This window comes from Lampris incognitus, chromosome 7 (assembly GCF_029633865.1).
Source record: "Lampris incognitus isolate fLamInc1 chromosome 7, fLamInc1.hap2, whole genome shotgun sequence".
Classification (NCBI taxonomy): Eukaryota; Metazoa; Chordata; class Actinopteri; order Lampriformes; family Lampridae; genus Lampris; species Lampris incognitus.
The window spans coordinates 10,309,102-10,324,946 of record NC_079217.1 but is presented as its reverse complement, the minus strand read 5'-3'; the positions used below and the strand labels follow the sequence as shown (position 1 = coordinate 10,324,946).

The 15,845-nt window shown below is 42.5% G+C and overlaps 1 protein-coding gene across 3 annotated transcripts in view; it reads right to left on the bottom strand.

Annotated features, from left to right (window-relative positions):
- ppp1r37 (protein phosphatase 1, regulatory subunit 37) overlaps nt 1-15,845 on the bottom strand; it is a 78,228-nt gene that overhangs the window by 19,258 nt on the left and 43,125 nt on the right. For 2 of the 3 annotated variants that reach the window (XM_056283735.1, XM_056283736.1), the window contains exon 2: nt 13,128-13,225. In XM_056283735.1, the coding sequence (XP_056139710.1) occupies nt 13,128-13,225 (98 nt within the window). Of the gene's footprint in view, nt 1-85; nt 187-683; nt 730-13,127; nt 13,226-15,845 lie in introns of all 3 variants that reach the window. The other variant, XM_056283734.1, reaches the window with a different exon arrangement.

Below are 15,845 nucleotides of genomic sequence, written 5' to 3'. Positions count from 1 at the left end.
AGGCAATGGAAGATGAATGACAAGCAAGGGGAAGTGACAGAGACGGAGAGATAAAGAAATGTGAGGTTTGATGAGATCCTCTTACGTCCTCGTCCAGGTTGGTCTGCTCCAGGTCCACCACCTTAAACTGGACTCTCTTTAGCACCTCCTCCAGAGACTCGCAGGCCTTGTAGTCCAGCTTTTCACCTGGACACAAGATCAGTCACATCAACATGTAGCTTTGACAATGAAAGAGAAGGTGATGCTCAATATGGGTGAGTCTCGTGCTTTCTATTGACTCCTGTCAAAAAGTAAGTTGACTGAAGGTGACTCATGTCTCTCAATATGATAACTGCTCTTTTCAATACCTGCCGATTCCAAAACCTTAAGGGTGCTATGAATATTTTACCTCATGGCTCAATCAAGTAGGAATATCTACTTCTTTAATTCACATGTATTTTAATTATGTTTTCAATGTTATTATTGTTGCTGTTATTACTGACATCTTGTTCCATTTTATTTTCTCTTGTTTTTAACATTTCATTAATGTTCTTACAGTATGGTGTGTTGATTCTCTTATAAATACCGCTTTTATTGTAAAGTGTTTTGGGACACCTCGGTGTGATTAATGCACCTTAAATGAACTCTGACTTGACTAAACTGACTATCGTTTGTAAATGTGTCAGAGTTTTATCTGTGATTACCTTTGAGATCTAAGCATTCATTTCGTTGTGTCAGGTCTTTCAGTTCCTAGAAAAAAAAATTAAAAACAGAAAGAAATCAAGACACCATGCCTGTCAGATGAGAGAAAAACAACAAGTGCAGTTTCTCAACATGATATTGCTTTTCACAAGATGGATATTTGACATTATGCAAGACAGAGGAGAGAGAGAGGAGAGAGCGAGAGACAGAGAGAGCGAGAGAAAGACAGAGAGAGAGCGAGCGACCCCTGTGTACAGTGTCACTGAGTTCTGGCACGGTGGGTAAAAACTGCAAGGCTAAAGGAGGTAAATGTACTGCAGTAACAGCTGATTTTAGAACCGGTCTGAACAGAGAGTCCTGTAGACAGCAGTTTAGATATGGACAGCACATGTGTAGTCCACAAATGTGCCATGACATTCAATCTATGGACACCTCAAGCCTGCCAGCTGACCCATTAAACTCTGTATGCACTGCTCACAGTGGTACATGTGTTTATTACACACACGCAAGTGTCAAAAGCATTGAACATCTGTCTTGTGATACAGTCTGAAGACCAGCGCATCAGCATATCAGAGGTACATTTCACACACACACACACACACACACACACACACACACACACACACACACACACACACACACACACACACACACACACAGTGTAACAGCAAAATCCCTTTACAGCTCACCACTCAGCCCTTTCAACATGCACCCCATGACCTCCGTTCCCGTGCCAAGCTGCCATCAGTTATCTTTGTGTTAGCCTAGCACAGTGGAGCTATCTTAGCAGCACACATTTAGCGCCACTTTTAGGTTTCCCTCGCTGGATTACAAGCCTCCAATCCACAGTATTCTCTTTTTTATTTATTAGAATACACAAGACTGCTGGGGTTTATTGTCATATGACACGCAAGTAGCCCGACTGTTTCCGTACACTTCTGATCTAGATGACGCTCCTCGCCTGATGAAGTAAAAGAATTAACTCCAAAGGTCAATGGGCAATCCATCAAACAGGTCACAGAGGTCAAATCTTCAGCTTTGATGCAAGTCACCCATTTGAAATTTGATAAACGTGGAAATTATGTACAGGCCTGCAAAAGCAAATTTAGATGCAACAAAATGGTTTACAATTTCATGCTAAAAATATCTTCATACATACTGATTTTTTCTCAAGTTCTTGTGTAACCTGACAGTCTCAAGCTCGCTCTAATATTATAAAACCTCTGAAGATGATCGACAACCAAGCAATAAAAATTCTGGATATGAAGCCCGTTTGTATTTGACTCGACCGCTGTCATGTCCGAAAGAAAACAAATATTCTAAGTTTTGAAAACTTCATTGACTTGCGTGTGCTAAATTAATCCATAATTTTTTTACTTAACCAGGCTCCTCAGGTTCTCCTTGACATGGAGAAACCTCTCGACTTGTGGGTCAGCCACTAGGGCTGCTGAGGTGTAGCGTGTCAGCCCTGGAGCCACCCAAACCTGCTCAGAGCATTAATGGACCCGCCTGCGACCCAACACGCAGCTCACAAACGAATGCCAGTGAACCCGCAACCTGCTATTTCACGCTTTTTAAAAAATGCTTTGAATTTTTCTTCATGCTAATAAATGTAGCCTATTTTGTGTACTAACATAAAATGGCAGACTAGCTTAGTATTTAGGTATATTGTTGAAACACAGAAAAACTACCCAGGCTCACTGTGTGTGTGTGTGTGTGTGTGTGTGTGTGTGTGTGTGTGTGTGTGTGTGTGTCAGAGGAGGTTTTTATAAGGCAACAGGTGAAGCAGTGCTTCAACAAAAAAAAAAACCACAACACACATATCACATAAAACATATTTTTTAGATGCCATGTTTCATTAGAATGACTATTTCCTCTGTGACTCAAACAAAAAAAGGGTCACTGTTAAAAAAAAAGTGTCGTGGGTATTGTGGAACACAGCGCCATCTTCAGGTGACACAGAGGAGCGTTCTGCCTCACTAACCCCATGTAAGTGAATTTAAGTTGACGTAGTACCTTACACGTTGTTGATTGGACAGTTATGGTTTATGACGCATTTTAATGCCCACCCAGCTTCACCCAGTCTTTCCTCGACTTGAAAATGATTGACACCTGTCTAGCCAATCAGAGAACACCAGTTCAGCCTTTCCGATCCTATATTGCCTTGTTCTCCAACCTCCATCATACCTTTTGGTATTCGAAGCACGGTGAAAGATAAGATAAGAAAGATAAGAAAAAGAGATTAGCCTAAGATAAATGAGTGATTACTAAAGTAGTTTTTGGTGGTTCTTGCACATATATTGTAAATATCATAATAATTAATTAATCTGTTCAGATCTTTATTGTTCAACTTTATATTTGGATTTTGATCTTGACCTCATGTAGTGGCTCTGTACTATAGGCTAACGTTAGTTGTTCTAACTAGCTTAGCTAGCTAGCTGCTAGCTTGGCTAGCGCCTGTCCTGTCTTTCACAATTTTTGCAAAGAATTATGATGGATGCAAACGTTGTGGACCGGATCCTACGGGAATCTTTTCACACTTTCTCCTATGAGGAAAAACTAGGAGTGAAAGCACAGGGGAGCCCAAAGCCCCCCATCAAGCTGGTGCAGAGAGTGGGCTTGGTAAGTCGGGGTTTTAAGTGTTCTAAGTATGACACGGTAGAGTGGCTAACGGGGAGTGTGCTAACAAACCACTTGTATTGCTGGCCTTGCGTGATGTTTAAGTGTGCTGCTGCAGGAGATGGGTGTTCTTCAAAGTTTCAAGAGATGGATTTGAGGAGCTACGAAATTTTGACAGATCCGTTGAGCTTCATGAAAAATCAAAGGAGCATGTCAGTGCAGCCGTGCAATCAAGTCTGTTGGGAAATGTAAGGATTGATACTCTGATTGATGAAGGCAAACGTCTCCAGTTGGCAAAGCATAATGACATGGTCCGGAAAAACCGTGACTTTGTGAAAAAGTTGATTGATTCGGTATCATTATCGGGTCGTCAGGAGCAGCATTTAGGGGGCACGATGAGAGTGAAAAGTCCGATAATAAAGGAGACTACAGAGAGACGGTAGAAGTGTTTTCCCGCTATGATGATGTTCTGGCTGCTCATTCGAAATCAGTGAGGGATGTTTTAAAAATATAATGGGGGGGGGTTGCTTGGATGGTTGCTTCACCAAAAATTTTGGTCAGCAGCCGCCACTGGTGTGTGTGTGTGTGTGTGTGTGTGTGAGCATATGTGTGTGTGTTTTTTTTACAGCTTGAACATACTGGATGTGCTCACTTCATGGGCTGTAAAGGGACTAACCCTGTAATAAAAACGAATTGTCTAAGCTTGGAGAATTCTTCATTGAACTCACTTGTTTGTCATTTGTTGCTCTAAACCGCAGTGCAGTGTGTGTAATGGAAATGAAATAAATCAGTGCTGCTCAGCACATCTTAAGGAAGTTGACCGCAAATTTGTTCAGCTGATTGCAAGGTTGGGCTGAAACCCAGAATGCATTGTAGCCCTTTGAATTACTGTGTAAATGAAACGGCCGAAGAGTGGAAAAGGCGCATCAGTGCTCATGTGTTGTGCGTGCATAGCTTACTTTGGCAGGTCTGGAAAGGTCAGGATAAATTATTCGAATGAAAAGAGCTCAGGTAGTTTAGGGATATTAATTGCAGATTCATTTGTACTGATAATCTAAAAATATATATTTTTTCCACAACCCCCTTCACCGACACCCTTTTTTTTAAAGTCCGAAACCGTGGGTGCTGCGGGTCCCACAAACCGAGAGTCAACCGGCACATCACTACTGCAGTGGGGTATTGTAAGTGGGGTATTGGTCAGACAGCTTTTTTTGGTACAGGGATATAACATGGGGAACTCCTTACCCATACAGCTCAGTGTTGAACATAATATGGGTCATTTTAAAAGTCAATTTTAACAGCTTCTGAAGAGCAATCAATGATAGTCACGGCTGACCTTGTCCCTTCTTTATCTGTTCTTTCCTTTCCCTTTTTCTCCGTCTTTCTCTTTTGCTCTCAGTTAATTTATACCTCCCAAAATTTCATACGTTCTGTTATCACTTCTGGATACCAACATGATGCTGATTATATCATTGTAGGTGTGTATTTGTGTATATGAGTGTGACCATGTATTTTTTTCTGTTTCTAACAAAAGTCAATCTAGGGACAAACACTGCAAATTAGCTTTGGCTGCAAATGTTATGCGGTATGTGACAAAATATTATTAATTTAATGCTAAATGGTATGTATCTGGCCCTATCTAAATAAACATTAGATAGATAGATGGATAGATAGATAGATAGAAGCTAGTATTAGACAAGTTTCCCCCTGTCTAATACTGTTGGTCTCCAAAGTGTAACAGGCTGCAATCTTAACCAAAACAATAATTAAATTAATAAGCCTAATCTTTATATTGTGCCGGGATTAACGGAGTGAAACTTCAGTGAAGGATGGCTCCCAGCTGACGACCCTGCAACCAGCACAACAGCACTGTCGGAAGCGCGTCAGGCAGAAATCCCCGGCAGGTGGAACCACCTGTGCTCACATCTTGAAGTTTTATTTATTTTTTGCAGCTCATTTAGGACACGATTAGGCTATTAATATCATCAGCTTACTTTCATTTGCATTGACACTTACCAACATGCTGTACTTACTGAGAGTATGAAGTCATAAATGAAATGTGACACTGGAAACTACACTGCAGTAACTAGAGATGACAAAAGAGAAAAGTGAATCATAGAATGCAAATTCTTAGCATACACTCTGACCTTTATGAACAAAACTCTTGCAATATATCCAGTATATCTGACAGAACAGAATAAATCCTACATTTATATAATTAAAGAAGATCTACAGGAACAGATAGACATGGAGGAACTAGTTCATTATGAGGAAAATGATGAGACAGTCCCCATAAAAGAGGTAAGAAGAGATTTAAGGATGATAGTAATAGTGAAGGTTATAAACCATTGATTGAGAGGATGAAAATTGAGACTAAGGATATTTACAATAAACATTTCCTATGTTTTGCTGAGAAGGACTAAGAATAAGGCTGAGCAAAGAAAAAATACATTTGATCCTGAATGGGCCACAAGCTATGGCTGGGTGACATGGGACTATTCTGAAGCATTCATGCATGTGTGTATTGTATATCGTTCTATAATATTTTCTTTTTTTATTATTTTATTTTATTACTTTATTGATCCCTGTGGGGAAATTCTTCCTCTGTATTTAACCCATCCTAGCTGTGTAGCTAGGAGCAGTGGGCAGCTGCCGTGCAGCGCCCCCGGGGACCAACTCCAGTTCGTCTTTGTCATGCCTCGGTCAGGGGCACAGACAGGCGTATTAACCCTAACATGCATGTCTTTTTGATGGTGGGGGAAACCGGAGCACCAGGAGAAAACCCACCGCAGACATGGAGAGAACATGCAAACTCCACACAGAAAGGACCTTGGATGCCCCCCCCTGCAAGGTTGGACAACCCCGGGGTTCGAACCTAGGACCTTCTAATAATACTACATAGAAGTACAGGGACTGTGACAAGTGAAAAGCAGATTTCCAAGATGTACACACCATAGCACAAAGGTTCACTCTTGATGAAACACCGGCTTACTCTTTGCTTCTTTTGCCACCCAAAAAGCCAAGGAAAACTTTTCACATTGGTAGGAAATGTAAGAAATGCCACACGAATGTCTACTGTAGACACAAGCAATAGCTATTTCAAAGAAACTGGCCTAGTAATGGCTGTGGTCTTAAAAATTATTTAGTTATTCCATTTTGGAAACAGCATAGCACAAACACTACTATCCACAGTGGATCATCCATTTCCATCTCTGCCTGTCTTCTGCATCTTCCTCTATCACACCAGCCACCTGCATGTCTTCTCTCACCAAATCCATAAACCTCCTTTCTTTGGCCTTCCTCTTTTCCTCTTCCCTGGTAGCTCCATATTCAGCATCCTTCCCCCAATATACCCAGCCTCTCTCCTCCACACATGTCCAAGTCATTTCAGTCTTGCCTCTCTTGCTTTGTCTCCAAACCGTCCAACCTGAGCTGTCCCTCTAATATACCCGTTCCTAATCCTGTCCTTCTTCATCACTCCCTGTGAAAATCTTAGCAACTTCAACTCCGCCACCTCCAGCTCCGCCTAGCATAGCACAAACACTATATTATGGCATTATTGTATATTTGCATAGCACAAACACTATTATAGCAAAAAATATAATAAATGCTGGAAAGCTTGGAAAAACCATTAATGAGAACAATGACCTTTCTGCAGAACTTTCAACCATTTTTGTTTTGCAATATAGTCTACCCCCAAAAAGCCTCCCTGCTCTTTAGCCTACAGGTGGACTTGAGTAACTGAACACAAGCAGACATATATATACTATTTAGGCACTCCATCGGAAAGTAAATCCTACCACACAGTGGATTTAGACAGCCGTCACTGAAAACATCTTAACCATTTCCAGCACTTCTCTGCCAGTAGTAGCAGAGGTTAAGGTAATAGTTCTTCCTGTACAAGGAGGATGTGGCTGCACGGCGGTGGTGTGAGGAGTGTGTGTGTGTATAAGAAAAGCACATGATGTCTGTGAGTGAGGGGCAAAGCAAGAGAACTGTCTGTGAGCAGTAGTCTGTGGCCCTAGAGGCCCACCTACCTCTCACATGTATTTTGTGCATATGAGTGAAAACAGGGCAATTAAAAAGGAAATGCCTTTTACTTTTACCTGTACTCAGTAGGGCTGCTCAAAAAAAAAAAAAAAAAAAAAATCAATACAGCTCAGTATTGCACATTTTTCCCACAATACTTTATCGATTTTCCAGCCCCTTGTATCGATACATTAAACCAGTTATGCATATTTTAAACAGATTTCAGTTCAACGTGTTCAGTGACACAATAAGAATACTTGATATGCACACTTATTTTCATATGTTATGGCATCTACATTTCAGTTCAATGTGTTCAGCGGCACAGCGTGTGCTGTGCAATGCAAACATCATCATCAGTTCCATAACCTATGGAGGTTGTAGGAGCACAGCTGATGCCTCAACAGGTCGAGTCATCGTTGCGTTTCAGTAGGGGGAGTACCTGGTGGTCCCTATCTCCTCTCCAGGTATGGATGGCTGTTGGTTCACAGAAGAACTCATCCGCCCTTTGACAGGTTTTGTTTTTAGTCCTGCTGGGTGTCCACACACCCTCCTCACAGCAACCCAAGGGTTGAAGTGGGGGTGCCGGTTTAGTCGCCGACGACCCGACGGTTGCAGTTTAACGTCACGCCCAGGAAGCACAATTGAGAGCAATGACAATGATGTCAATGACAGCGATGCAAACACCGCTCTAATAAACTGGAATGGAAATGTTGAATTAAAAGGTTTTGACTCCATTTGTCTGTCGAGTTATCAAAATATAATGTGATGTAAATATTAGACTACCCAGGTGGTACACAGCAGTTGTCTTTTCAGCTATATTTTGAAATTTTCAGTAAATATGTAGAGTATTGCAATGTATCGCAATATGTATCGTATCGTGATGTATCGTGATACAATCGTATCATGACACATGTCATGATACAATCGTATCATGAGGTCCTTGCCAATACCCAGCCCTAGTACTCAGCATATATGCCTTCATAGTATAACAGTTGTGTGTGTCCATAGACAAACAGTAGTCTGTATGTTCGTGTGTGGGTGCACGTGTGGTAAAGGTTAGGTTGATGCTACTTTTACTCGGGAAACAATGTGCAACCACCGAAGCGAAAAGTCCTTTGGTATAATCAGGAAAATGGATTGTACAACTACTGGTGGTGAGTAAGAGATTGTGTAAGAGGGAAATCAATTGTCCCTTAAGGTACTGCGGCTACAGATATGTAACACAAGACTGCCAAATGTCCAGGTCTTAAGACTTCACTAGGGAGTTCTGGAGTGACCAGCATTCAACACAGATTTGCCAAGCACTCACTATTATAGACACATAAGCACAACACTAACTGCCCTTAAACGCACATAGTAACTGCCCTTAAACATATATAAACGGTCTGGCCCTTGGCCAACTGCCACGTGTGCAGTCCTGTTGGACTTAATAAAGAAAGCATTTACAGTAAGGAGGGCAAAAATGTAAATGGCTGAACTCTTCATTAGTCCTAATCCCCCCCCACCCTGCTTTAACTTGCTGTTTATATGGCTGAATTACACCAAGGATGACTAAGCATGAGAGAGAGCGAGAGAGAGAGAGAGAGAGGGGGGGGGGGTAGAGAGGGGCTGTAGTGTATGAGAGATTCAATGAAACCCTTCATATACATTAACAAGTATATTTCTCAATATATTTAAGACAATTTTGGCTTTATTGTTTATGAAAGATTCACACCAATAAAGCATAATGAACACAACTGAACTGAGAGGCCATATTGTAATAAGAGATAAAAAGGAGGGCATAGAGAGCTTTGAGAAAAGTAAGACTAAAAAAAGAGCATGAAGTAAGTGAAGAAAGGTATGACAAGGAGAGAGACAGATAAAGACAAAGAGAGAGGTAGAGAGACACATGGAGGGAGAGACCGCTGATGACGATGACTCGCCAGCCAGGCAACTCCCAGTGGAAATTTACCCAGACGGTAAGCCCAAATGAGGCCCACGGCAGCTCGGCCCAGGGCAGTAGCTTAGCACATTGATGTGTCTTTCCACAAGTGGCTACGATGTCAGACCAGCTTCTCTCTCTCAGCTGATCAAGCGTGTAGGGGGGAGGTCGGGATTTTCCCCCCCGAGACCGTGATGTCACGAATGTGATGCCATGCATGTGTTACCTTGCGTCAACATCACCTCTCTCTGCCCCTCCCCATCACACGTTCAAGTGTGTATACACACACAGAGGCCAGGGAGGCCCAGCGAGGGGCTTATGAGTGTGTTTTGCAACAGTGTGTACCGAACAAACAGGAGACAGCAATAATGTGTCATAGCTGCAAAGGCAGCCCCCACCAAACCCTGTGTCCTATGTGCTTGAGGATGTCCACCCTGGGGAAAGTCACATGCACAGACATGCGCGCGCACACAAAAGCAGACACACAAACTTCAAACAGCTCCTTTAAAAGTGCCATCTTAATCTCTGTCTAGGCTGATAAGGAAAACGACACAAAACATTGTGGTTTGATTAAGAGCAAGACAAAGACCACCTGCCTACCTCACATCACAGAACGATGAGACATCTGAAGCTTGTCTTCCCCTGATGAGGACACTCAGCAGGGAGGTCTGATCACTTTGTATGACTACTCTCTTTGTTAGTGATCGAATCAAACTACATAAAGGGGCAGCAAACTGGGAGTTAAGTGTTTTCTCTGATCGTGTGTGTGCGTTAGGTGTTTGCTTGTTATGTGTGTGAGCCATCCTGAAGACTTGGAAGTTGTGAAAAGGTGATTAAAATTTTCCATTAATGAAACATAGCGGTACTGTACTAGCGTGCGGTTGCTGGACAGGAAACTGTGTCCACTTAGCCAAGATGCCATCTAGCATTAATCACACATCTGTCTGTCTTCAAAACCGCCTTTTCATGAAACGCAGTACAACAGCACAGGATCAGGGCTGTCACCATCATGACATTGTAGTTAACTATTAATTGTCATATAAATAACCTCGATTAATGATTTAATTGTCTTTTCTTTTCTTTTCTTTTTTTTGCTCCCCCCACCCTTTTTCTCCCCAATTGTACCTGGCCAATTATCCTATTTTTCCAACTGTACTGAACGGCTGCATTTCTTTGGCTATATACAGCGTTACACTGTTAACGTGCACCATCTGGTACTGTCACGTTTATATTTCGACGCTCGTCCAAAAGCTTCAGGAACAAGCCCACTGCCAGGACGGAACTGCGGTGGTGGCTGTCTTTCCAAGTTCGGCAAATCGGGTGGGGTGGTGGATCCGTAGATGTTTTTTTTTTAATTTGTGGTGTTAGCGCTTTTGACCGCCACCTTTTTGCTGCAAATCCGACAAATCGCCTCCTCCAAGTTATTGGGCTCTCCTTTTCCGTTTGGCTTAAAACCAAAATGTACCCACAGCGGTGCCATGGTGTCTGGATTTGCAACTATGTCCACGATGTTAATGTCAACAGATGCTCGTCGAATATTATAGAGTAAGTGTCTCAAGATAAACCGTTTGTTGGTGATAATTCACCACTCATGTGCCAGGGGCGCAACAAGATGACCTCATTAAAAGAGTACATGTGGACATATGCGCCCCAGGCCACCTCCAAATGCGTCCCGAGTGATTGGATCTCAAGACGTCCTGACAACACATTGTGTGCATTCAGACCTGTATGTAGAGCTGTCCACTTGTGATTGGATCACTAAGGACGCATTGTGATGCCGGGTCTGAACAGCCCCTTCCTGTGTGTTCACACAGAACACGACACAATCTTCTGAGGCAGCACGAATCAGTGAAAAGTCAAAGGAACACCTTTCCTTATTTGTTTCCTTCCCGATATTCTACCATATTTCTCCTCATTAACAGCCACCCACCTCTGTTTTCCACACGGGTCCAAAGAGAAAAGGTAAGAAAAGAAGAAGAGGAGCTAAGTTCACCGACGGGAGAAAGTAGCATTTCTATATTTACATGCGTGTAAGCAATCCTGATATTTCCCAGCAGGTTTTGCACCCAGTGGCAGACAAAATGCACAGCTAAAATATGACGCTTAGGGAACTGATGTAAAATAACATTTGTTTCATTCTTCCATAGCCATCACACCATCAAATCATGCTACTGAAATTAATCTAATAAGCAAAAATAGTTATCTTTATTAACTTTATTATTATCTTTATTATTAGCCACTTTATCAACTCCCAGAAATGACAAAACACTTGAACGGGCAAACATAGGTAGGCCGCAGTACAAAAACAAACAGCCCTCAGGCTTTCCCTTCTTGATCTTAAGAGCCGTTTAAACAAAGGGATTAGGGCACACATGGCCATACTGGCTAGCCTACAGCGACCACAAAAGAGCCACAAACATGGCACAGCACGAAACCCCATCCCCCCCCTTTGCTAAACTGCCTCAGCTAGGAAAAGAAATCCCTCCCCGCCTCGCCTGGACACGACTAGATTGTTCCATGGCTTCAACCAGTTAGGTTTGAGGTAGGTTACCCTAATCCTGGAAAATTGAACGAGAGAACAATGAAAGGTTGCAACAATACAAATTCAATTTAAAACCACAGTTTCGACTTTCCAGTGTACTGGGCACCGTTTAAAGATGTTGATAATTAGTGGTAGTGTTCTCCTTATAACTTTGTTGTACAACTTTACTACAAATGCCAGAGCTATGCAAAGAGAACAAGAAAAGAAAAAAGAAGAAGAGTGGTTTTGAGGGATTTGACCAAATGCCATTGTCTCATGATACGTGTCTGTGAAGGTCAGTCAGCTCTGCCCCAGGGAGACAGGCCGTAGGAGTAGGTGTGAACCTGACATTATTAGTTTGACTACAACACTCACTCAGGTCGGTTTGTGTATGTGTGGGGTTGAGCACCGTTCACATTTTAACCGATACCAGTATTTCAGTACTTTACTCCTTCTGTAATAACAAATTTGTAATTTCAGTGGTAAAATCCATCCATTATCCGAACCGATAACCGGAGCCCCCGGAGGAAACCCATGCAGACACGGAGAGAACACACAAACTCCACACAGAGGACGACCCGGGACGACCCCCAAGGTTGGACTACCCTGGGAATCGAACCCAGGACCTTCTTGCTGTGAGGCGACTGCGCTAACCACTGTGCTGTCCCAGTTGTAAAATATAAGTCCAAACTTCTCAATTTCAACATTTTTAGATCATTAGACCATTTTGTTGTAACACCACACAAAATAAAACCCCTCTCTACCTCCCTCTCTCCTCCCAAACCCCTCCCTATAACCTCCAGCCTGTCACAGTCACCAGGGCATAGTGTGAGAATGCTGTCGTGTGTCTTGGAGGAAGCACGTGATATCCTGATCTAGGACTCATAGCAGCGAGGTTAGTGACTGTAGTGGCGTTGGAAAAAAGCGGAAAAAATGGGGAGGAAATAGATTAAAAAAAACAAAAAAACAAAAACAAAACCAAAACCCTAAAAACGAATGAACAATTTTTAGCTCATCATTGCCCTGACTGTGTTGAATGTGAATAAGCTGTAGGTTTAGGGGCGGGGTAACATAGTCTCGCTCTCTCTGCAACGAGCTTTAAGGGATTTTTCGAAAGGCTCATATGGAATCTAATCAATACTTATTTTAATTCACAAAACAACCCATTCTCAAAGTATCGAAATTTGGCGCCGATTGCTCTGACATGAATAGGTTATCGGTCGTACTGACGTAATTTGGTCGGTACCTTTTAAAAAAAAAGTATCGCGTTCAGTACTTAACTCTATGTGTGTGTATGTGCATTAATCTGGCACGTCTGTAGCGGTTAATACATGTGTGTGTTTTGTTTAGCCTTACCTGTATTTGTTTGAGCACTTTGGGGATGGGCTTGCAGTTGAGTTTCTGACAGGCCTGTCTATAGGCAGAAAGGATCTCCTCCACCGTCACATTCTGGGCTGCAAAAGATAAAATTAACAAGGTTAGCGTTGTTTTTACACTGCCCACTGTGTGGATCTGTCTTTTTTTTTTCTATCAAAAGCATCCATGCACAGGCACACACACAACGGGATCAAGGAGTGAGAGAAAACATGACCCCGGTAATATATAACGAAATCAGGTTTGAGCATTGTGCCGATAAAGTCTTCTAGCAACCTCTGTGTGTGTGTGTGTGTGTGTGAGACCGGTGTGTGTATGTATGTGTCTGTGTGTATTTGTCTATGCTGTGTCCGCCTTGGGGAGCACTCTTGTCAGAAAACAGAAGATCCGAAATAGGAAACCCATAAAAAAAAAAACACTTCTATTTAAGTCGCTCAACAGAGCTATTGTTCTTGTCCTGTGTATGGGCGGCCCCTGCTCCCAACATAAGATTGTTGAGGAGTTAACCCCTGTCAGATGACTAAGGACAGGGGTTAACTCCTCAACAATGGTCTTGTGATAAAAGGCCGAAACACCCTGTGATGCTGAGGTACACAACTGATGATGTGTCCTGGTGGTGGCAATGTCACCTTGGCAGACATCTCCAGTTTGATCTCCACTGAATCTGTTGCAGTGCAAACACTAGGGATTTTAACAACCAGTCCTTTTTTTTTTTTTTTGAATTTTTTGAATTGTTGAGGAGTTAACCCCTGTCAGATGACTAAGGGACATTAATGCCATCGGTCTAGCCATAAAAGACTCTGGAGAAGTGAAAACCAGCAGTTTGCTTACGGTGGAAACTAAATTTGTCTAGCTTGTACAAGCAAAAGGACATTCGTGGTGGAACAACTGCCTCTGCAGTGTGAACAGGCTTATAGACTCAACTGGTCACATGGTCTGCACAGCAGCCTCCAGTGACAGATCTTCTGCAACTGGGCTAAAAGCACCTAGTTTGTTGTGTTGACCTTGCGGCAATGTGCCTCCATTTCCTCTTTGACTAGACTGCCCCCCCCCCATTTAGATTTCCACGTAAACATTAAAAAGTCAGTTTTCCAAACAGTCTCTGTACACCGCTGGGGACATGATAGGATCTGCACCTTTATGGACGATCAAGCAGGAATTACAAGAACAGTAAAAAGGTATCAATCATACACCTCCACTGACACGTAGCGTGACTCAAGGCCCACAACAAAGCCGAAGCAAGTACGCCCAGATCTGTATGAGACACCGTAACTGACTGTGGTTTGATTTTGAGGTGGTTTGCCTTTATTGTGAGGAACGCTACCGCCGTAAGAGTGGCACCAGAATAGATACACAGAAAGAGATTACAAGAGTATGTAGGTATGCAGTGAGCCGACAAGTGGCAATAGAAAAAAACAGATTGTGATTGTAAGCGAGGGAAAGAAAGACGAAGAGATAGCGTTAACATGAATGTAGGCATTCAGAAAGCTGAAGAGCAACACTGTTAACAGAAAACAGTGAGAACGTACTTGATAAATAGGCTGTGCATGGTGTATGGGTTTGTACTAGATGGGAATCTGACTTTTTGTTCTCAGCAAGTTGACTGCTGACACCAAGGTTAGACTCTGTCCTCTTCACTTCACTTTATTCCTCTCTTCTTCCTTTACTTTCATTAGTGACCCCCCCCCCAAAGTAGTCAAGTCAATTTTATTTGTATAGCCCAATACACAAATTACAAATTTGCCTCAAGGGGGTTTACAGCAACACAACATTCTGACCCTCGCATCGCATAAGGAACAACTCCCTAAAAAAAACCAAAAACCTTTAAACAGGGAGAAAAAATAGGAAGAAACCTCAGGGAGCACAACAGAGGAGGGATCTCTCTCCCAAATAAGACAATCAATGTTATCACAACACACACACACACACACACACACACACATATATATATGTCATAATAATAATACATTTTATTTGTGGGTGCCTTTCACAGAACTCAAGCACACCTTACAGATCACAGTAAAAAACAAGCAGCGCTGTATCAGACAGCATAAAATCAAAACAAGCAGGGTAGACAATAAAAAGTTAACACAACAGATGAGTATAAAATCATCATCTGCACAAAACTCAATGAAGCGTGTATCAGACTGAATATGCCAGTTTGAAAAGGTACGTCGTGAGATGGGATTTGAAGATTGAAAGAGAGTCAGTGTTGTGAATGTCTTGTGGGAGAGAGTTCCATAGGCGGGGGGCAGAATGACTGAAGGCTCGAGACCCCATGGTAGTCAAGCGGGCCGATGGTGTAGTGAGTTGGAGAGTAGAGGAGGATCTGAGAGGGCATGTGGATATGAAGGAGTTCAGAAAGATATGAAGGAGCTAGGTTATTAAGGGCCTTAAAGGCGAGGAGCAGGATCTTGAGGTCAATACGGTATTTAACAGGGAGCCAGAGGAGTTGCTGAAGAACAGGAGTGATGTGATCTATGGAAGGAGTTCTGGTAATGATACGGGCTGCTGACTTCTGGACCAATTGAAGTTTATGAAGACACTTTAGGGGAAGACCAAAGAGGATAGAATTACAGTAGTCAATACGGGATGTAACCAGGGTGTGAGTGAGTATGGGTTTACTTTTAGGTGTAAGTGACAGGTGAAGACGATTAATATTGCGTAGGTGGAAGAATGCAGACCGAGTGACATTGTTGA